The following is a 23814-nucleotide window of genomic DNA, read 5'->3' on the forward strand; positions in this document are numbered from 1 at the left end:
AGCAAGGCCATTCGCAGAGTGGTTAATGGCATTTGCTTGGCATGAGACAGAGAGAGTGACCCTGGCTCTGCTACCTACAGGCTGCAGGTCACCATGATGGTGCTTAACCTCTATCATCTCAGTGTCCTCAGCTACAGAATGGGACACCTCCTTGTGCCTATCAGAGAGTTGTGTAAATTGGTGACCAGTCTGGAAAGGGCACAGTGCTTGACAAATGGGGACACTCGGTGAATGGACATTTATACACACAAATCAGCCATGAACTCCTGAATGAGGGCACAGGCTCGCCGCTGTTCTCCCTTGCTGATGTGATATCTCTTTGCCCAGCTTTCCTTCTTCTTTCTTTAAAAGATACCACCAGGCCCCGCAGAAGCCATGAGAAGGAAGGGGTGGAATATCACTTTGTCTCTAAGCAAGCATTTGAGGCTGACTTACATCACAACAAGTACGTTGCCTGATGGGCCTGGTGGCCCTCCGGGCAGCTGTGTGTCTTTGTGTGTATCCATTGTTTCACCTGACCTCCTGGGAGGGCTTCCGTAAGGGATGGGGGCCGCAGGAGAGAAGGGTTGGGAAGTCCATTCACTTTTCTTCGCTCATTTAGGAAAGCTCAGGAGCTAAAGGTCTTTTCTCCTTTGGTGGTGGTTTAGGTTCCTGGAGCATGGTGAATATAAAGAAAATCTCTATGGAACCAGCCTGGAGGCCATTCACGCTGTTATGGCCAAAAACAAAGTTTGTTTGGTGGATGTGGAACCAGAAGTGAGTTACTGAGCCATATGGGCATTTCCAATTAATGGAATTTATAACCTAGGGGATTGGACATTTTATAGAACACTTGGCCTCAGTTTAAGGAATTTTTAGTCCAGAACACTCGATGTTAAATGTCCTTGNGAACACTTGGCCTCAGTTTAAGGAATTTTTAGTCCAGAACACTCGATGTTAAATGTCCTTGAGTCTCCCTTTGAGAATAGAATGAAAGCTTTAGACCTCCAAATGTGCACCTCTATCCGCAAATACTCTATTAGTTGTTGGGAGTTCATAGGCCCTCCAGTGGCCCACAGACCCAGGAGAGTAACTCATGCATGGGACAAATTCTGCAGTAGATGGTGGCACCGACTGGCCAATTGTGACATGACAGAGAATTAGATGTAAATACTCAGGTGAAGCTGGGGCTGAGCTCTAGGCCTGGCCACCCCCTCACCCACCTACACAGGTGAACTCAGTGGCACAAGGAACCACTGCGGGAGGTGGTCAGGAGAGCAGTCTGAAAGGGAGAAGAGGGAGGGAGACGTGACCCTGTGAAGTGCTGCAAAAACGCTTCCAGTTCATACTGCAGGCTCAACAGGGGCTTAACTGTCTTTTTAACCTTTTCTTTCAGAAAAACTTCCAAGCTTTGAACTCAGTCTGGGGATTTTTTTTCCTCTGTAGAAACAGATCTCTGATTTTATGATATAAACCGTAGGCTTTATCTTATAGAAGTTTGCTTGAAATATATTTCAAAAAGCACATTATGCGTTTAAGGGAAAACCCTCACAAATTTGGACTGACTGGGAGTTGATGGTCAAAACTCAAAGTCTAAATTTCAAAAAATTTTTTGAAAAGTGATTCTATTGATTTTTGTGTGTGTGCGGATAGTGCATACAGCAGTTAAATACCAATGTTTCCAAATAGAGGCCCTTACGTTATAGATAAAATGCAGTAATTAACAGTATGATTTGCATATCAAAAACCTAAAGTCTACGATTTTGTTTCAAGTGATCTCTTAGGTAATCTCTTCATTTGCTTTGCAAACCTTTTCTTCTTTGGATATGAGGGAGAGGCCTGTGTGATAGCACAAATTTTGCATTAGTGTAGTCTGAATTGATGACTTTTGACTAAATAGACACACTGAATCCTGCTCCCTGGTCCATCAGGAATGGGCAGGCGGAGAAGAGCCTCAGGTGAATTAGAGCTGGAGGGTCAGAGCTGAGATAGCCTCTGAGCCGAGGCTTTGGAACCTTCCATTTTCAGAGAGCAGGACTTCAGGGCCCAGCTGAGTTCAGTGTCAAAGTGAAGGACGAAAAAATGAGCAGCTGGTCTGCCCGGTGAAGTGGTGAAGTCCGCTGTCACAGGACCGACGTAACCAGGACCTCTGCCATTGAAGGATGGGATTGAAGCACACAATTATTGAGCTTTCAAAAAGTATGTTTCATAATAAAATATTTCAAAAGTATATAATATTCCTGAACTTTCTTTCTCAGGCACTGAAACAACTGAGGACCTCAGAGTTCAAACCCTATATTATATTTGTAAAGCCTGCAATTCAGGAAAAAATGAAGATGCCACCTATGTCCCCAGCTTGTGAGGATGCAGCAGCTGCACTTGTAAGTTTACAGTTGATCATTTCTTTTCTGAAAGCCTCAAAGGGGCCGTGACAGGGAATACTTCTAGCTGCATACAGCTGTCGCAGTTGAAGGGGGGTGCAGGACGTGCCCAATGGCAGGACTTAGACAAGATGGTCACATGGCCAGAAGTGCCTCCCAAACCAGGCAGGGCTGTCTTTGCCTGGGCTCACCTCCCTCCTTTCTCTCACAGAAGCACCCTCCCCCAAAATCTGTCAGGCACCTGATCTGAGTGTGAGAAACCACACTCATTTGTTGAAATCCTAAGCCCAACCCAAGTACTTTTAAGTTGACACACCAACTAACAAGGTCATTATTATCACTTTCAAACCAGTTTGAACCATCAGCGAATTAATCTATTTCTAAACCTAGTGGATGAGATAGCTCAATGGGTTCCTTTTTTTTTTTTTTTAAATAGAAGATGACCAGTAAGGGGATCTTAACCCTGGACTTGGTGTTGTCAGCACCAAGCTCTCCCGAGGGAGCCGCGGGCCGGCCCTTGCTCAGTGTGTTCCTAAATGAACTTCTGTACCACTGTCATAGATTCTCTCTTCAGCCCAGTCTGTGTGAAGACCCCTACCTGAAACCTAAATATTTTGTAGAGTTCTCCCAGGAGACATGGGCTTGGTGATTCATCTTTTCTGGCTCTCAACAGGGTCAGTTAGTGGAATGAGCTGGAAGCTGTTGTGGGAAAGGTGGGAGGCGATGGGTGGGTGAGAAGCAACCCAGTTCCAGAATAGACTTGCCTGCTGTCCAATATAGTTGGTTCCATCTGAAGGAGGCCCTCTCAGATCCTTCTCCTTGGTCAAGAAGCTCCCTCCAGGAAAAGATTTTGATGCCACCCTAGTTCATACTAATTCTGTTTTAATTTCCACATTGATAAATTACTTAGAATGACATGTCTAGAAAGAACTCTAGGGAACATCAGCTTGGGTCTAGAACCAGTTAGAAACACACAGCACATTCATCATGGTGGTGGTAATAGCAACAAACCAAAAAATCAGAAACAATCTAAATGTCAGTAACAGGGCTTGGTTCAATGCACTTTAACATGACATGACATTCACAGGATGCAGTGGGATATTATATAGCCAATTAAAAGTCATGTGTTTGAGGGATATTTCATGACATTGCCAAGTACAATAACAGCTTTATTGAGGTAAAATTCACATACCATACTATTCACCCATTTAAAGTGTACAATTTAATGATGTGTTTGGAGTGGGTGCTATTACCGCAATCAGTTTAAGAACATTTTTATCATCTCCAAAAGAGACCTTGAGCCATAAGAATTTCCCATTCTCTGTTTCCTTCCAACTCCTTCCTAGGCACAGGCAACTGCTAAACATACTTTCTGTCACTATAGATTCATCTATTCTAAACATTTCTTGTAAATGCAATCATACAATATATGACCTTTTGTATCTGGCTTCTTTCACTTAGTATAATGTTTTTAAGGTTTATTCATGTATCAGTTCTTCATTTTATGACTGAATAATATCCCATTGTATGGAGTACCACTTTTTTTTATCCATTCATCAATTAATGGACATTTAGATCATCTCTACTTTTTAAGCTATGTGAATAATGCTGCTATGCATATTCATATGCAAGCTTTTGAGTGATGTATATTTTTCTCTCTCTTGGGTATATACCTAGATGTGGAATTGCTGGGGCATATGGTTACTCTATGTTTAACATCTGGAAGAACTGCCGGGCTCTTTTTCATGGCAGCTGCATGATTTTACATTCCCACCAGCATTGTTCAAGGATTCCAGTTGCTCCATATCCTCATCAACACTTGCTATTGTCTGACTTTTTGATTATAGCCATGCTAGTGGGTGTGAAGTGTTGTCATTGTGGTTTTAATTTTCATTTCTCTAATGACTAATGATGTTGAGCATTTTTTCATGTGTTTATTGGTCGTTTGTGCATCTTCTTTGGAGANTAAGCTATGTGAATAATGCTGCTATGCATATTCATATGCAAGCTTTTGAGTGATGTATATTTTTCTCTCTCTTGGGTATATACCTAGGTGTGGAATTGCTGGGGCATATGGTTACTCTATGTTTAACATCTGGAAGAACTGCCGGGCTCTTTTTCATGGCAGCTGCATGATTTTACATTCCCACCAGCATTGTTCAAGGATTCCAGTTGCTCCATATCCTCATCAACACTTGCTATTGTCTGACTTTTTGATTATAGCCATGCTAGTGGGTGTGAAGTGTTGTCATTGTGGTTTTAATTTTCATTTCTCTAATGACTAATGATGTTGAGCATTTTTTCATGTGTTTATTGGTCGTTTGTGCATCTTCTTTGGAGAAATGTCTATTCAGATACTTTGTTTTTAAATTGGATGATTTATCTTTTTAGTATTGAGTTGTAAAATTTTTTTATATATTCTGTATTTTAGACCCTTATCAGATATGTGATTTGCAATTATTTTCTCCCATTCTGTGAGTTATCTTTTCACTTTCTTAATAGTGTCCTTTGAAGCACAACATTTTTAAATTTGATGAAGTCCAATTTATCTTTTTGGGGAGGGATATTTTAAATTTTTTTAAATTGACACATAATAGTTGTATATTTTTTCTTTTGTTGTTTATGCTTTTGGTGTCATACCTAAGAAACCATTGTCTAATCCAAGGTCATAAAAATTTACTTATCTTCTTTTAGAACATTTAGTTTTAGCAATTACATTTGGTTCTGTTATCGATTTTGAGTTAATTTCTGTGTGTGGTGTGAGGTAGGGGTCCAACTTCATTCTTTATGGGTGGATATCCAGTTGTCCCAGCACCGTTTGCTGAAAAGACTATTCTTTTCTCATTTAATTATCTAGTCATCCTTGTCAAAAATCAGTTGTTGAAAAAAGGGTTTATTTCTGGACTCTTAATTACATTTCATTGATCTTAGTGTATCCTTATGCTAGTACCACACTGTCTTGATTACTGTAGCTTTGTAGTAAGTTTTGAAATAAGAAGTATGAGTCCTCCAACTTAGTTCTTTTTCAAATTTATTTTGGCTATTCTGGGTTCCTTGCATTTCTATATATGAATTTTAAGATCAGGTTGTCAACTATATTTTTTCTGTTTTTGTTTTGTTTTACAAATATTTTAGGATCAAAAGAACTTAATAGCCAGGGGGAAAAGGCTTGTTTTAAAAAGAGTCAAAAAGACATAAGGGAGAGTAAGAGGAAGCTTCCTAGGACATAAAAATGTTCTGCCAAATCATTAGGTCCATAGGAAATGCCAGCTTTCTAGGAGTCAGAACCCTCCTTGGCCCGTGGTTCTTGTTTCAGAAGAAGCAGGTCTGCTCTTCATTACTGGCGTCCTTCCAGCCTGACCAGTTTTGTAGTCTACTCCATCTCCTTTATCTCCCACCAGAATGCTGCAGTCTGAGCAGGTGGGTCGATGATGAAATGCAGCCAGCCGTGTTTTTATTGTCTATGGGTCAGTTCACCCACCAATTGTGAAATGCTAACTTGCTTCTCTAGCATCTCCAGAGGTGTTCCACTATCCTGAAGGCACAGTCATTCTCAACACGAGTAGACACCAAGGTCACAGTGAGGCTGTTCAAATACAGAGTCCCCGGCTCTACTCCCAGAGATTCTAACCTAGGAGGTTTGGAGTGGGGCTCAGGCATGTCCGTGTTTCGCACACATATTTCATATGATTTTGATGTATGTAGGCAGATACCAGTTCACATGTGGAGAAATTCCTCACAAAGGCCTGGGTTTTATGTAACATTAAATATTTGTCCACTGCCTGGCACCTGAGTTCCAAGTAAAGGGACCTATTATAGAAAACACCGTAGGGCACATTCTTTGTCCATTTCTTTGCTGCCCACAAGTTAATGAGTCTTCTGCCTTCTGATCCAGCAAGCTAGTCCAACACAGGGTCAGGGGATCGCATGGGGGGATCTTTTCTATGTGACCTTCAGGACTGACTCTCTTACTGAAGCCACAGGTGCGAGAATTCCACCTTTACACGCCAGGAAAGGGGTTCAGAGGATTTATGGCTGCAAAGCAAATGCTACATATTTACTCCATTAGAGATTTACTTGAGTTCTTTCCATCTGCATATATTTATTAGAAAGATCATGATGGGCTGGCCCGGTGGCGCACTGCTATAGTGCGCCACTTGGGAGTGTGGTGGCGCTCCCGCCAAGGGTTCGGATCCCACATACAGACCGGTTCCCGCTCACTGGCTGAGCGAGGTGCGGGCGCAACACCGAGGGTTGCGATCCCGTTGCCGGTCCCGGTCTGGTATGGGCACGACACTGAGGGTTGCGATCCGTTGCCGGACACGAAAAAAGAAAAAAAAAAAAAAGAAAGATCATGGTACTTAGTGGCAAAATTTTCCTTCTATAATTTCTCAAATAGCTAAATGCTTCCAGAATGAACCATGTGGGTGCCTGGAGAAGGGGAAGTCAAAGCAGAAGACAGGTGTATAGGATGTGGGTATATCAGGGGACAGGGAAGGTGTAATTGGAGATCCAAGGACTGCCGTAGGACACTGGGCGAAAGCATAAGGAAGCATCTCCCAATTTAATCAAGTTTTCCCCTCCTGAGGGAAAGAGGTAAGGGGAAGAAATTGTCTCAACCTTCTCGCAGGTTTCTCCTGTCCGTGGGAGCATATAAAAACTGTTTCCTAGACCTTTAGAACTCATCTCCTGAAGCTACGGGTGCTCTCATTAAAGTAAGACTTGGGTTTTTATTGGTGACAGAGAGGAGGAAGGAAACTTTTGGAATGTGAGTCTCTTTGGGAAAGGACATAACTCAACCCTGCGCACCCCCCCATTGGCAGCTGAAAAGACTGAGCTTCTAGAAACAGAGGAGAAGGCAACAGAGGCCTGGAAAAGGATAGAGAAGGATGTGAATGAGAGCTGGTAGCAAATTTCGTTTTGTAATTTTATTCGGAGTGGATCTTCCACTTTCCTTTCTTCCAAAAACCAGGCTAATTGTCACAGTCACCTACTCACCTGAGACTCTCCTTAGAAGAGGTGCTTTTGAATGAAGAAACTAACACTGCCCAGGTTGGGTAAGAGGGGGTTGACGTCTAGACCTTAGTGTTAGGTGTCAGGAAAGGAATCTGATTAAAGAATTAGGTACCCTCAGGAAACAGGGACTTCAATCAGAGTTGTCCCAGCATTTACTTAAATCACCCCACTGTGTCTGCTGTGCGGGTGGTTGGCCCTGGTATGGAGAAATGAGAAGAATTCAGTTCTACATGATGAATTTAGGAGTCTTCAGAAGGGCATTAGAATTACTTACTCTCCTCCTACTTCCTGCAGTTAGTGCCAGAAATGCTTGCTCTGCTTTTATATAGTTAATATTATTTACAGTTTTTTTTATTTACTTAACCTGTATACTAAATTCCCATGCAACATAAATATTTGTCTGGAAATATTTTTGGAGTAGGAAATATGATATTGACGTATATACACAGATATAATAAAATCAGTATCCCCAAAGCACTTTACATCGCATCTTTCAGTTCATAGGTCCTCAGTAAATATTTGGTGAGTGAATGACTGGGCAATGATTATGTTACTGCCCATTAACATTCTTTCTTCTTTGGGTTTTGGAGGCTGCTGGCCAGTAAGGGGATCTGAGCCCTCGACCTTGCTGTTAGTACCACGCTCTCCCGTGTGAGCTCACCGGCCAGCCCCCAGGAGCTTTCTTTGAAATTTGATATGATGATGTCACCCCACTCTGTTCTTGTGTCCTCAGTTGGTTATTAGTGGGGCACAGTCATCCACTCATCACTTCAAAATTGAAGGCTGGAACACTGCCCAAGATGAAGGCTCTAGGTTTCTTGTAGCAGAAAAACCCAGTTGTTCCATGTTGCCCCTTTGCTTGCAGGATGAGGAGCAGCAAGAGATGGCTACCTCCGCTGCCTTCATCGACCAGCATTACGGGCACCTGGTGGACGCGGTGCTGGTGAAAGAGGACCTCCAGGGTGCTTACAGCCAGCTCAAAGTGGTCTTAGAGAAGCTGAGCAAGGACAGTCACTGGGTACCTGTTAGTTGGGTCAGGTAACTTTACCCCAGAACATCCAGGCTGGAGGGGACCTTGAAGATCATCTAGTCCAACCTCCGTCATTTTACCATCAAGGCATCTCAAGCACAGAGAGGGGCAGAATTCTCTGCAAGCTCCATCAGGAAGAGGAGAAGTGGGAAGTCTGGTTTGTTGTTGGTTTTTGTCTGCTGTTTTTCACTGCACCCCTTTGGCTCATGAGTTAAAAGGGGTATATCACAAAATAACACATTTCATTCATTAAAGTATCACAGGCAAGTTGACCCTGGTTCTTTGTACCAAAGTAGCCACTGTCTTTTGGAGGTGGCGGTGGTTAATTTATATAGTACTAATTTGCAGAGATGTTTAAGCTTTATGAACATAGTGACCCTTCATTTATCTAGTTCTGTTGGAAGCTAAGTTGTTGTACCCTAGGGGATTTTCCATGCAACTAAAGTTCCCCTGTCTTCAAGCACTAAAATGTTCATTTTAACCTTTTTTATAGTGAACTCTTGCCTGGTAATCGAAAACATGGTTCTCTAGAAACGTGAGCATACATGAACTTTTTCCGCAAGACTGAGGCACACCACTGTCCACATGAATGACTGTACTGTTCTATAATACAGTAGTGTCTGCAGGGGCTCTTGAGGACTGGAAAGCTGCTTGTCCCCTTTTTAAACATACTTAGACTCTTAAAATTTAGCCCTTGCTTTGTTTGACTTGTTCGGATCCCTCAGTTGTCCCTCTTGTTAGTGATAGTTGCCTTGGTTCTAGCCTGTCCCTACCTTCAGATGATAGGGGCTCCTGTTGTGCTAGATTGTGGCGAACCAGATGACTCCCCCATCAAAATAATGTCTAAGCCACGGTAAATCATTTCTGTCAAAATGAAAGTATATAGACGCAGAGTGTGGGCCCAATGAGTGGTCTCTGAGCAAAAATGATTAGTGTCACACAGGATTTGTGATATACATTAGCTGCTCAGAGAATTTTACTTCTTATTAATAGCCAATGCATGTAAGTGTTTATTTTGCACTGGGCACTATGCTAAGGTATTTACATACACTACCTTGACAAATATACTGAGCGAATGAGGTAGGATTCTTATTATCTCATTATACAAATGAGAAAAAATACAGTTTAGAAATCTTAATGTGCCCAAACTCTCATAGTGTTAAAAAAAATATATAGCAGAGCTATGGTGTTTGAGCATAAATCTCCCTAATACCAGAGGTGGTCATTAACCATTATGCTTGTTTTGTGGTCCTTAGTTGAGGCTAAGCATTAAACAATTGACTTACATGTGTGGAACATGTTCATAGCTAGAATTTACAGTAATGTGCAGTGTGGCTATGACTTCTGGTACTGAAGAAGCTGCTTACACCTGTGTAAATCCTCAAGCTCTTTTACTCCTGAGAAGAAAAGGAGGCCACGTCAAAGGCAAAGCAGCAGGAAGAATGTTTGCTGACCGTTTAGACATTTCCATTTTACCTTCTTACACAAGGTCACCTTTGCAACTCTCTCGCTCACTCACCTGGTCAGTTCACCTAACAAGATCACATTCTACAGAAATTTCTAGCAAAAGGATAGGGACTTCTTTGCACTTACAGAGTATTGGATTTTTAATCAAGTGAAGTTGGTCTTGAGCTGTTCCACAGAGAACCAAGCCAAGGAGCTCAGCTGCCCCTGAGGTATAAATGGCACATGCAAAGTTGTTTGTTATGCAGGAGAGGTGGGAACTAAAGTCAGCTCGCAGGCAAAAAACACGTAAGTAAAAATTACTCTTGGAAATCCCCTCGGAGGCACCATGGTGGACATACTAAACAACTCTAGGAAGTCCTACCTGGGTGATTTTTTTTTTTTTTTTGTAACAATTCCTTTGTTTCTTTAAAATAGTCAATTCCATGAAACAGAATAGTATGTCATTGTAATTCGTTTTATTGAGATGTAAGTCATATAATATAACATTCAACTTTTTTTTTGTTTGGATCAAATCCTGGACCTTGTTGTTATCAGCACCATGCTCTAACCAACTGAGCTAACTGGCCAGCCCAAAATTCACCCTTTTAAAGTGTGCAATTCAGAGATTTTTAGTATATTCACAAGGTTATGCAACCATCACCGTTCTCTAATTCCACAATACTTTCATCACCTCAAAAAGACATCCTGTACCCATTAGCAGTCACACCCTGTTCTCCTGTCCCCGTCTCCCAGCCCCTGGTAACCACTCGTCTACTTTTCATCTCTGTGGATTTGCCTCTGTGGACATCATACAACAGTGTGGCCTTCCGTGTCTGGTTTCTTTCATTTAGCATGTTTTCAAGGTATCATCCACATTGTATCAGTACTTCATTCCTTTTTATAGGTGAATCTGACAAATTTTTGACAGATCAGGTGTCTGGTCAACTTTAGGATAGACTGACTTTAAGCCAGTGGTTTTCATGCTGTGCCCAGTGAAGGCACCAACACCCAAGAGGCACCCTGAAAGAAGAGGACTAAGTGATAGGATCCTGGATTTTTATATTCTACATATTAAGCTTTTGCAAAAAAATTTATTTGAAGAAGTTTCCTTTACTTAAAAAAAAGTTTTAGGGCCGGCCCGGTGGTGCACTGCTATAGTGCGCCGCTTGGGAAGCGCAGCGGCGCTCCCGCCGAGGGTTCGGATCCCACATACAGACCGGTTCCCGCTCACTGGCTGAGCGAGGCGCGGGAGCAACACCGAGGGTTGCGATCCCGTTGCTGGTCCCGGTCCGGTACGGGGGCGACACTGAGGGTTGCGATCCGTTGCCGGACACGGAAAAAGACAAAAAGGAAAAAAAAAAAAAGAAGTTTTAAAGTTGCTCAATTGAACCACCTGGGTGATTTTTCCTCCAGTGTTGGAATACAGTGGTTGAGCACCCAATGACTATTTTTCTTCTTTTCATACTACTCAACAGTTATTTTGTGCTGCTTACTCAATATTTTTACACAATTTTCAGGTTAAATGTTAGTAATTCTCTGTATGTGTATTAGGAAGCAAGGTATTAAAATGTGATGCTTTATTTCCTTTCAAGGTAGCCTCTCCACCCCCAAGACAAGCTGTGTCTACAGCTGTGTGTCTGCTGCCTGATCTGCAGGAGGAGAAAGGATAGGGCCCCAGAGACAGAGGTCATTTGGAAGGTGTTTTTGCTGTTCATAAAAAGCAGAAAAGTGTTGTTCCAAAAAAATTGCACCTGTTCACCAATATATATGCAATTCCAAGTCCTGTTCCAGTTAGCAGAACATATGTTCTGAGCCCCTGGGCAAAATTTTTGCAAAAATCCATCATTCTAGGCCCCCATACTAATAAATCACATTATAAACCCTCCCAGATGTACTGTTTTTTCTTGGGCCTTGAAACATAGATAAGTTCTCTGCCTGTGTCTAAAGCCAGAAAGGATGTGAGCTCTAGCAGAATTTTCTGGGTCAGGATGTTAAATGGGTGGCATACCTGCTGCCTCCACCCATTCCTGCACTTGTGGCAGACATTACTAATTGATCATGGCATTCTCCTAGATCTTTCAGGACACAGTGTTCAGTATCAATTGAGCAGAATTGAGTGAGTTAATCCTGTTTGCCATCCTCAATCCAGGTTTTGTAACCTTCCCTGCCATTTGTAATATATCCTGCAGGAAATGGGTTTAAGAAAGTTACAGCCATCTGTCATTCACAGGCAGTGCTCAGATAGGTTAAATATTAGCCAATCGTGCTTTTACTATTGTATATTTGGATACATACATGCTTTTAAACATGTGACCAATCAAATTAAGTATCTATTTATCCAATGTCACCTCATTTATGCCACCAATCACAGGATCATGCATCCAAACAGTGATAGCACTTGATTTATTTAAAAGCTACAGACTTCAGCATATGCACAAAGTCCATTTTTGAGCCAAATAGTTAAAAATCCAATAAGCAAGATTTTTCTATTTGGTGGAGTTAATATTAGTCAATTTTTTACTCCATTTTTTTTCCTGCCCTTTGAATACATTCTCCAACCATTGCTTCCTTGAAAAGTCAGGCTTGTGGTTTCAGAACAAGATGATGTAGAATCACTTATTCCTCTTCCTCTCCTCTAAATACAACCAAATACCTTGGAAATTATTCAACAGAGAATGATAAAAGGGCTGAGAACTGGAAAGAAGACAGTGGCCTGAGTAGAGACCTCAGGACTTGAGGAATACCAATGTGTGGAATCCTCTGGGTTTTCTTTTTATCTCCAGAATACCCCAAACTGGGCTCTGCAGAGGCCTGCAACCCAGACCAGCCAACAGGCATAGACAGAAAAAATAAACAAAAAATTAAGAAAATCTTGATTTCAATGGCCAAAGACCAAGGATGGGGAAGCTCAATAGAGACCTACTGGGGAGCCCCAACCCTAGCTTCACACCAGGGCACCAGCAGGTGGCCCAATTCATTAGCAGCAGCAGCGAAGCCCTGTGTCTCTCTGCCTTCCATCCAATGGTGTAAAGAGACCTAGGTCCAGCAGTATCTGCCTGCCCCTCTGCAGGTGGCCCAGTGACATCATGCAACAGGAAAGCACCTTCTGAACCAACAGAAGACTCAGCAGGATTGAGCAGGAGCCCCAGCAGCACCTTAAGAACAAAGCAGATCAGAATAGCACTGCAAAGGCTCTGAGTTTCATCCGAACTAAAACCCACAAAAGAAGGCAAGAACCTATACACTGCACCTAAACAGGACTACTACCTGTTAAAACGGAAGAGATACCTAACATAAAACCCAAATGTCCAGGATGCATTAGGAAATCACTCATACTCAAAACAGGAAAACCACAATTGAAAGGAGAAAAGACAATCAATTGGTAGCAATATTGATATAATGCATATGTTGGAGTTTATCTGGCAAGGATTTTGAAGCAGTTGTTATAAAAATGCTTCAATAATTATAAATTTCTCTTGAAACAAACAAAAAAAAAATAGAAAATCTTAGCAATGAAATAAAAGAACCAAATGGAAATTATGGAAATGAAAAATACAACAAGCAAAATATAAAAATCTCAAATGAACTCAATAGTAGAGTGGAGATGGTAGAAGATAAAATCAGTGTACTTGAGGACAGATCAATAATATGTACTCTACCTTACAGACAGGAGCGGGGGGGAGGAAGAACCTCAGGGACTGTGGGACAATAACAAAAATAACTAACATTTGTATCATCAGTGTCCTAGCAGGTGAGGAGAAAGAGTGTGGGACTGAAAGGGTTTTGAGAAATAATGGCTGAAAACTTTCCAAAGCTGGAGAAAGATGTAAATCTGCAGATTCAAGAAGTTGATCTAACTCCAAGGAAGATAAATAGTTGAAACTCACACTGACACATCATGATTCATTTTCTGAAAAGTTAAGATTAAGACCGAATCTTAAAAGCAGTCAGAGGGCCGGCCCGGTGGCGCACTCGGTAGAGTGCAGCACTTGGGAGCGCGGCGGCGCTCCCGCTGAGGGTTCGGATCCCATATAGAGACCGGTCCGCTCATTGGTTGAGTGAGGTGCGGGCGCAACACCGAGGGTTGCGATCCTGTTGCCGGTCACGGTACAGGCACGACACCGAGGGTTGCGATCCCGTTGCCGGTCACGAAAAAAAGACAAAAAGGAAAAAAAAAAAAAGCAGTCAGAAACAACCAGGAAGAAACACTAATTCCAGTTCTATTTTAGCATTGCCTATAATGGAAACTATGGAGGCCAGAAAGAAGTGGTACAACATTCATCAAGTCCTGAAAACAAAGAACTGTCAACCTTGAATCCTGTATATGCTGAAACTATCCTTCAGGAGTGAAGGGGAAAATAAAGACATTCTGAGATGAAGAGAAACAGAATTTGTTGAGACTTACTTTTAAAGAGTGGCTAAAGGAAGCTCTCTAAACAGAAAGAAATTAACAGAAGAAGGCTGAGACCTTGAGACAGGAAAAATTGACACACTAGAAATAAGCATAATAGACTATACTTTATCTCTTGAGTTTCTTTACCCATATTTTATATTTGAAGCAAAAGGTACAACACTATCTGACGTGTTGCTCAATGTAAGCAGAAGAAATACTTAAGATAGTTTATATTTTTAAAGTGGGGAGGATAGAGGGACCAATTAAAAGACATTGGCAGAATGGATAAAAAAACATGACCCAACTAGATGCTGTCTACAAGTATATGTTCTTTCAAACACAATGACATAGGTAGGCTGAAAATAAAAGGATAAGAAACAGTGTATCATACAAACATTAATTTTTACAAAGCAGTTGCGGTTATGTTAATATCAGATAAAGTAGACTTTAGAGAAAGAAAATTACTAGGGACAAAGGGACACATTATATAATTATAAAGGGATCAGTCCATCAAGAAGATATAGCAATACTAAATGTATGCACCAAACACCACAATACATGAAGTAAAAACTGATAGGGTGGAAAGAAGAAATAGACAAATCTAAAAAAAGAAAAAAAATAGACAAAGAAAGAAAAGAAATAGACAAATCCACAATTATAGCTGGGGATTTCAACACCCCATTGTCAGTGACTGGTGGAATTATTAGAAAATCATCAAGGATATAGAAGAACTGAACACCATCAACCAACAGGATCTAAGTGACATGTATGGAATGTTCCCTCATCCTCCAGCAACAGCACAATACACATTTTTTCAAATGCTCATAAAAATGTCACCTAGATAGACTGTATCCTGGGTCATAAGACAACCTTAAAAATTTAATAGAATTAAGAATTGTAGAGTGTACTCTTAGGCCATATAGGAATCAAACTAAAAATTGATAACAGAAAGACAACAGGAAAATTTCCAAACATTTGAAACTATACCTAATGTAACTTGAGCAATTCATGGAAATTTCCTGAAAATGGGCTGTCTCGCATGTTGAAAAATGAACAGGTATTGTCCAAGCAAAGAGACAGAACTATGGATTTCTCAGCTAGAGGGGACAACATAAAGGAATGAGAAAAAAACACGTGTTCTTTTAGCTGAAAAAGGCAAGGAGTGATGAGATAAGGTTGCCGAAGTTTGGCTTTTTTTTTTTTTTTGCAGAAGTCCAGCATCTGAGCTTCCTTCTAATCTGGGGGAAATTTCCTATCTTATGATTTGGGGAGAGTCATCAGACCCCATGTCCAGAAGTGGAAAAAGCCAGATATCACCTTCCAGACTTTCTTGCAGTGAAGGTGCACCAATCAGATCCACCTTCACTGACTTGGAATAGGGGGCTAGTGACACAGATGGCAGGGACAACAAAGACTTTTCAAAGGCAGCAGTAGCAGGTCAGCAATCTCTAGATCTGGGTGAAGCAGGGGCAGCAGTGTGAGCTGCAGCAGCACCTCCAGGCCAGTCTCACAGCAAAATTTGGGATGTTGTTTCTTGATGTGCAGCTTAAAGCTAGGTTCTGAAGTTTTCTAGGAAATACTATTAATGAATTCATATTCTTTTAATAAATGATTTCATTACTTAAATCAGAAAAAGTCAGTTTCTGTTGCTTGAAATGAAGAATTCCTACTGATAAAGGCTGCAAAGACAGGAGGGGCAGGATCATGGAGGGCCTTGTATGCCATACTTAAAGCTTTTGCTTGTTATGGAAGAAGTCACTGAACGTATTAAGCTAGAAAATGATATGGGCACAATCCCAGTTGTAAATCCCAAGTGCCTGAGATATGGGCAGTTGCACATACAAAGATTGAGAAGTAGGGCTTGTAGATTTAAGATATGTAAGGAAGAGGACAGGATGAAAGGGAGTGAAATAAAGGATGACCCCCACATTCTTAAGGATATCTAGAAGCACGGATGTTTCTCAAAATGAGATTAACTGGAACCAGTTCATAATGAGTTTATGTTTGGACTTCTTGATTTTTTTCTTTAAATTTTTTATTTCGAGATAATTGTAGATTCACGTGTGTATAAGAAATAAGACAGAGAGATCCTGTGAACCCCTTTCCCGGTTTCCCCCCAGTGGTAGCATATTGCAAAACTACAGTATGATATCACCACCTAGAAATTGCATTGATACACTCAAGATACAGAACAGTTTCATCATTGATAAATTAGATGTCATCAAAATAAAAATATTTTGCTCTGTGAAAGACCCTATTAAGAGAACAAAAAGGGGCTGGCCCGGTGGCGCACTGGATAGTGCGCCGCTTGGGAAGCGCGGCGGGGCTCCCGCCCGAGGGTTCGGATCCCATGTACAGACCGGTTCCTGCTCACTGGCTGAGCAAGGCACGGGAGCAGCGCCGAGGGTTGCGATCCCGTTGCCGGTCCCCGGTCCGGTACGGGGGCAACACTGAGGGTTGCGATCCTTTGCCGGACACGGAAAAAGACAAAAGACAAAAAAAAAAAAGAGAGAGAACAAAAAGACAATTTACAGACTGGGAGAAAATATGTGCAAACCATGTATCTGGCAAAAGACATATCTAGAATACGTAAATAATTCTCAGAATTCAATATTAAGAAAAACAATCTAATTAGAAAATGAGCAAAAGCCATGCACAATTTCACTGAAGAGGATATACAGATGGCAAATAAGCACACAAAAGATGTTCAACTTCGTTAACCATTAGAGACATGCAAATTAAAACTGCAAGAGATATCACTACACACATATCAGAATGGCTAAAATAAAAAATGCTGAGAGCACCAAATGTTGGTGAGGATGGGTTGAAACTGGATCACTCACTCATTGCTGGTGGGGATGTAAAAATGGTATGGCCACCCTGGAAAATAAAAACTTACCATACAACCAAGCAATTACACTAGTGAGCATTTGTCCCAGAGAAATCAAAACCAATTTTCCATGCAGAAACTTGTGCACAGATGCTCAAAGCAAGGTTATTCATGATATTTAAGCAAACAAACAAACAAAAAACTAGAAACTACCAAATGTCTTTCAGTTAAACAAACTGTGGTACATCCATACCATGGAATACTACTTAGCAATAAAAAGGAATGAACTACTGGTACACACGACTTGGGTGAACCTCAAGGAAATTACACTGAGTGAAGAAAGCCTATCTTAAAAGGATGGACACACACTGCATGATCCCATTTATGGAACACTCATGAAATAAGATAATTATAGAGATGGAAAACAGATTAGTGATTGCTAGGAGTTAGGGATAGGGTGGCTGTGGCTAAAAGGAGTGGCACAAGAGTGTCTTTTGATAATAGTGCAGTTAAGCATTTTCAATGTGGTTACACGAAGTTACACATGTGACAAAACTGCATAGAGCTATACACACAAATACACAAATGAGTGCATACATAACTGATGAAATGTGCATATGCACTATGGATTGTACCAATGTCAGTTTCCTGGTTTTGCTATTGTACTGTATTTATGCAAGATGCTAACATTGGGGGAGGCTGGGTGAAGGGTGCAGGAGGCCTCCTTGTACATTTATTTGCAACTACCTGTGAATCTGTCATTATTTCAAAATAAAAAGTTTTAAAAGTCAGTCTCAAAATTAGCATGACCAGTCATGCAACATTGTCTCACCCATATGTTTTGAGACATTTCCACTGTTGCTGTTCCTTATAAACGAACAGAGTACTGGCAATTTCAATGAAGCATTCTTTTCAACTTTGTGTATTCACAGAGGAACATGTGGCATTTGTTCCTTGTGCTGTCTGAAACTCGATGGTGTCATGTGCTTTTGTTTTCCATTTTGACGGTGTTGTACTTGTGGATGGATCATCTCACCCCACATTTTCTTCTCCCAAAGATGGTGATGATGGCGTATGTTTAACAGAGTTCTCTCAGAGATCTCTCTCTCTCTCTGTCTCTCTCTCTCTCGTCTCTGTCTCATGCACACACACACACAAACTTTTTTTTCATAGCCCCAAATAAAAAAGCTCACTGCATCTTTCCTTTTGCCTGCCCCATTTTGGGGTCAGGACTGAAAGCCCTTGGGTCCCTTAAATGTAACTTACTCATTTTATTTTCCAAGCTTTATTGTAGCATCCTAAGATTGAGCATTCAGCCACTCAGGAGTGTCCTGAGATTCTAAGCAGCTGAGAAATCTTAGGGCCTTCTCCTGTGTCATTTTCCATGGTGAGTAACCTTGTATTCAGTGGGGAAAAGAGAGGGAGACACATCAATTATAGGAACCATTCTTTGGAAAGCCTGGGTGTCCATTTATCCTTCTCCCTTGGAGGGGGAGGGGGGACAACATAGTCCTTACTAATAATGTTGAATAATACAAAATGCCAACATGAAAGTACTTTTGAATAGTGACAGAGACTTGAAATGTAACTTTGACACAACTTTAAAGCCATGAGGCCTCCTGTTTATGTTTTATTGGAACAAATCACTTCCCCTTAGACTCATAAAGTGTCAAAGCTGATGATGACAAAAGACAATGTGATTTCCTACTTGTATGGAGAAACAAAGTCAGAGAGCTCTAGGAGTCATGAATGGATGACCAATCAATATTATATGAGAAGAGCAAAATTCATCTCCTTCACTGGGCCCCTCCTTTGGCATTTATGGGGTTTTTAGGGCTTTGGTATCAACTGTGATCACAATTTTGTATAGTAAAGAGCCATACCTATTCATCTCAGGAGAGAAGATATCTTGTTGTATTTCTGATGTAGCGCCTTGAATTCTTGAAGGAAAAAAATCAGAAAGGTTTATGTCAATGTCAGGGTGCTACAGTCGAAGTTCTAAGTCCTAAGGGTGGCTTAGAAAAGGTTTACAGATCATGGAGCCAGGGAGTGGAGGTTTTTAAAAAACAGTACAGACGGCTTTTTTTTAAAAAAAATTTCTCTTTGAAGGGTCATTCCTATATGAAGCAAGTCAACCATATACTGAATTGTATATCCTTTATCTTTGTACATTCAGCCTCTTTTACTGAGTTAAGGGATGAGGGAGATGCTACCAGCTATTTTCTGAAACTGACACATGTAATAGCTTTGCTACCAAGATGTCTTTAGCTGATTGATGGTTTGAGCCTATTAGCTCCGTCTGCTTTGAGTGGTTTTTCTTTTAACGATTGTTGCATTTCACAGGATCTGGCCCTAGCTGTTTAGGGGGTCTTTCTGAGACTCTCTTTAGGATGAATACAGACAAAATCTGTGTGCTCCTGGAAATGTAATGAGTGCCCACTTGCCTGCCAGTCTATCTCGGATGCCCTGTGGTCATAGTGGGGTTTGCGATCACCAAGCCTCTTCAGAATGCCCTGGTTTTCCATGGTGATTCTCACTAGCTCGCGGTTCCTTGTTTCTCTGTTTAAGCTGAAAAACACAAAATCCTGAGATGGGTGAAGAAGAAATTGCTTCTCCTGTCAGAGTGGGGGAGGAGATGAAGTCATGATGTCATAAACGCCAGGCTGCCTACGTGCAGGGAGTAAACTGTCCCTTTGAGCCCTGAGGCCCCTAAGGCATGCCTGTTGAACCACATTGCGCTCTGAGAAACCTGCAAAGCATTGTGCTTTCTTCAGTAAAGCAGAAGATTCCACTTTATTGGGCTAGGGTAAAGCTTGGACATCAGCATTTTGTAAAAGTTCCCCAAGGATTATAATGTGAAACCAGGACTGAGAACCTGCGGTTTATGTGATGAGGTCTTCCTATGGATTAATCATAAATGGCTGGTGACAAGTTTTGGTTCACTTCACTCCCCTCAGCTTTCAACTTAGTTTGATATATACAAGGATATAAGAAAGGCATCTCAACACTATCCCGTACACCCCCCCCACACACACACCAAATTCTTTCCCTTGTATACAGTTCTTTTATAGCCCTGAGCACATTACAGTGTTATTATTTACATAAATGTCTCCCCTACCAGACCTTGAGTTCTTTGAGGTTAGGAGATACATGTCTCATTTCATCTCTGTATTCCTGATGCCTGGCACGTAGTAGTTGCTCAGGAAATATTTGTGGAACTGATTTTAAGAATGTCATGTCATAGTCCCAGCTATGGTGCTGTGGTCTGAGTGTCTATATTGCCCCCAAATTCATATGTTCAAATCCTAACTCCCAAAATGTTGGTATTAGGAGGTAGGGCCTTTGGGAGGTGATAAGGACACCCTAGTGTGATTAGTACCCTTATAAAAGAAGTCTGGGGGAAACTCTTTGTCCCTTCTGCCACACAAGGTTACAGTGAAAAGACGGCTGTCTATGAAGCAGGATGCAGGTCCTTGCCAGACACTGAATTTGCTGGCGCCTTGACCTTTGGACTTCCCAGCCTCCAGTACTGCAAAAAATAAATTTCTGTTGTTTATAAGCTACCAGTTTATGGTATTTTTTTTACAGTACTCTGAACAACTGAGACACACGGTCATCATTTTATAAAAGAATGCAGTGCTTTCTTGTGACAAACTGAGTAGGACTCTGAGAAGTCTCTTAGATGAAATAAAAGCTTTTTGATGCTAGAGAAAGGTCCCCATTTTTGAAGTTTTCATTCTTCTCAGCATGGTCTCATTGGTTATCTGTCAAGATAACTTCCCTTAAGTACTCCTCTGGCTTGAGAGAACCTCACACTAAAACCCAACGGGAAGGTCAATTTTGACTTTCTAAAAATGAAATGAAGAGAAAAAGCACTACCTCTTGGATAAGTACTCGTTCCAGCAGTCCACCCTGGCAGGGCCACGATGGGCATTCGCGATTTTCTGGCACAGTTGCTTATTTTCATATTCGATTTTGTCAATTCTCTTTTGTTCACCCTGGAAAGAAACCGCACCCCACCATGGTGACATCATTGCCACACTGCTTCAACACCCGATGGCTTAGCATCGCTCTCCTCTGGGATGGTGGGGAAAGGGGCACATTGAAGGCTACAGTGGAGACTGGGAGCACAGCTTAGGAAACTGGGGGTGATGTGTATGGGGAGGAGGAGTGTTAAGTCTTTGGGTTAGGTGGGTATTTAGAAAGATCTGGGAAATTGGACCTCTTTAGGACATAGCTAAAAATCATTAAAATACATCTGCAGATGACAAGAACAAATACCTGTAGTTTGCTCAATTTCAAAATATGATGTTTGTGCGCCACTGGAGGTTTGGTATCAACAGTAGCCTTCGCTAGAGAAGGGGGATAAAAGAGAAATATTATATCGCAGAAATCCTAATAGCCTCAGGGAACCTACTCACATGCTAGATGATGACCCTGGCTAATGATGATTTTGAATTATGACCTTAATCTGGTTCAGGAATTTTAGTTTGGTTTAATTTCTCAAATGGATATCTCTGAAGAGTTTTGAGCAGAAATGAAAGAATGGTGAGGGCTAGAAAGAGAGTTACAGAGATAAATACTCTTTTAATCCAACGAAAGGGCCTCTCCCACCCGTTGCCAATATTATTAACCTGTCTATGGGATACTGAAGTCCGATCCTCTTTTTTATTTTTGACCGGTAAGGGGATCACAACCCTCGGCACGGGAAATGAAAGAATGGTGAGGGCTAGAAAGAGAGTTACAGAGATAAATACTCTTTTAATCCAATGAAAGGGCCTCTCCCACCCGTTGCCAATATTATTAACCTGTCTATGGGATACTGAAGTCCGATCCTCTTTTTTTTTTTTTGACCGGTAAGGGGATCACAACCCTCGGCACGGTGTCGTCCACATCACACTCAGCCAGTGAGCGCACCGGCCATCCCTATATAGGATCCGAACCCGCGGCCTCGGTGCTACCAGTGCCACACTCTCCCGAGTGAGCCACGGGACCGGCCCCTATCTTCTTTCTAATTTACTTTGGCTTTGAAGAGTTTAAAATGAACTCCCCGATAGAATAGAAATTTTGTTACTGTTGCTAATGTCCTCTTGACCAAACTTAGCAGATAAGGCCCTATCATCCCAAAGCCATGTACTGGGCTGGTTTGCTGTCAATATCTCTATGGTGGACCCTTCCAGAACCTCTGTTAACAGTGTCCAGCTCAAACTGCCCACATACCTATTTGTATTCTATTCTTGTGAAATAGGTAGTAGCCAAAGTCCAGTTTCTTCTTGAAGGTTGTGCTTTGTCTGTGATTAGAGACGATAACAGGGTAGGCCAGATATTCCAGGGAACTGTTCATCTCTTCCTAGTCTCACTTCAGAAATGAGGCACCCAGGCTCCTCTGTAAGTGCTTAGAGGTCCCTATGACAGGTTGTCATAGTTACCCAGTTATGACATCAGGGACAGGTCTCAGGAAAGGAGTAGGAACAACAGAGAATGCCTGGCTGTCTCTGGGCTTAAGTGCTAACCTAGGCCCAAGTCAAGCTTTCCCATCTGCCTGGAATGCCAATACTGCAAAGCCCACCAGGAGGAAAAGGAGTGGTGTGCTGGGAGGGGTGAGGGTGGGGGATAGAGATATTCCAGCCCTGGTTGCATATCTTGGGCTATAGGCTAAGTAATCTTTACTGCAATGGTTTCCCTCCAGGTGCAAGACCACAAGCTTTTTGGGGAGCTGAAAGATGATCGTAAGGACAACCTGATCCAATTCCTTCATTTTGTGGATGAGGAAACTGAAGTCCAAAGCAGCAGCGAAGCTGCTCAAGAACCAAGTTGGTGGCAGAGCTGAGCTTAGGGTGTGGGTTTCCTGAATTCTGGGGACCATATTTGCTCTTTTGGGCAAGCGAACTGCATTTTTCATGGCAGTGGGAGAGGGCAGCTTTCTTCCAGGACAGAGACTGTGTCTTTTGTACTTAACGGGAGCCCAGGAAATGCTGAGTTGCTGACATCGTGTCCCTCATAGTGGGCTCCACCTACTACAGGAAGGGCTGCAAAGGAGTTTGATTTATCTCCACACTAGCACAGAGTGTAAAACCTAGCGGGTGCTCAACTCGTTTGCTGATGGAGGTAGGAAGGACTAACACTGAGTGCTATGAGGTGCTGGGCGCTTTCCTTAAATGTCACGTTTAATCTTTCCAGCAGCCCTAGGAGTTAGGTACTATTATTATTACACCGCCCCCACCCCCACCCCCCAAGCAAACAGGCTCAGAGAGGTTAAGTAATTGCCCAGGATCAGAATCCCATGCCTGGCAGCATAGAGCCCAGGCTTCTAGGCTCGATACTGGCAATGCATGTTGAAAGCAGATGTGCCCTGGCGTGGGGCTGCTTCGGCTTCAACCTCCGTAGGTGCCTGTACCATGTGTACATTGTGATTCAGCAGGTCTGGGCTGGGGTGGACACTGTGTTTCTGACGAGCGCCCCTGTGGTCCCAACGTTGCCAGTCCGCAGCAGGGGGACTTGGGCTCACAAGCGGAACCCGGCTGTCCCTAAAACACTAAGTGTCCCGAAAACACTAAGCGACACCCGGGTGTACCCCAGTCAAAAGAAACACTTATTGCGCGCTGCATCTGGTCCAGGGAAGTTACTGCATTTCTCAGTTCACAAAGACGTAGGGAGGGGACCCCCGAAACTCAGGAGCGGCGGCACTTCCGCCCGCGGGGGCCCCCACTTCGCGGCGCCGCTCCCCGGTCCCACGGGC

The 23814-nt window shown here is 42.2% G+C and overlaps 2 protein-coding genes across 2 annotated transcripts in view; one reads left to right on the forward strand and one right to left on the reverse strand.

Annotated features, from left to right (window-relative positions):
• The window catches only part of MPP3 (membrane protein, palmitoylated 3 (MAGUK p55 subfamily member 3)), a 27606-nt gene extending 18930 nt beyond the window's left edge, over window positions 1-8676 (forward strand). Inside the window, exons 15-18 of the mRNA XM_008574388.1 lie at window positions 352-445; window positions 648-756; window positions 2238-2360; window positions 8242-8676. Coding sequence (XP_008572610.1) covers window positions 352-445; window positions 648-756; window positions 2238-2360; window positions 8242-8418 — 503 coding nt within the window. The 3' untranslated portion in view covers window positions 8419-8676. The remainder of the gene's footprint in view (window positions 1-351; window positions 446-647; window positions 757-2237; window positions 2361-8241) is intronic.
• Window positions 8677-18967: 10291 nt separating this feature from the next.
• LOC103591848 (chromosome unknown open reading frame, human C17orf105) lies at window positions 18968-22419 on the reverse strand. Its single transcript, XM_008574389.1, has 5 exons — window positions 22296-22419; window positions 21357-21427; window positions 20955-21073; window positions 19520-19643; window positions 18968-19015 (listed from the first exon to the last, which is right to left on the reverse strand). Exons 1-5 carry the CDS (start codon window positions 22417-22419, stop codon window positions 18968-18970), a joined length of 486 nt encoding a protein of 161 aa, XP_008572611.1.
• Window positions 22420-23814: the final 1395 nt, after the last annotated feature.

Source organism: Galeopterus variegatus, unplaced genomic scaffold (genome assembly GCF_000696425.1).
Source record: "Galeopterus variegatus unplaced genomic scaffold, G_variegatus-3.0.2 Scaffold1037, whole genome shotgun sequence".
Classification (NCBI taxonomy): domain Eukaryota; kingdom Metazoa; phylum Chordata; class Mammalia; order Dermoptera; family Cynocephalidae; genus Galeopterus; species Galeopterus variegatus.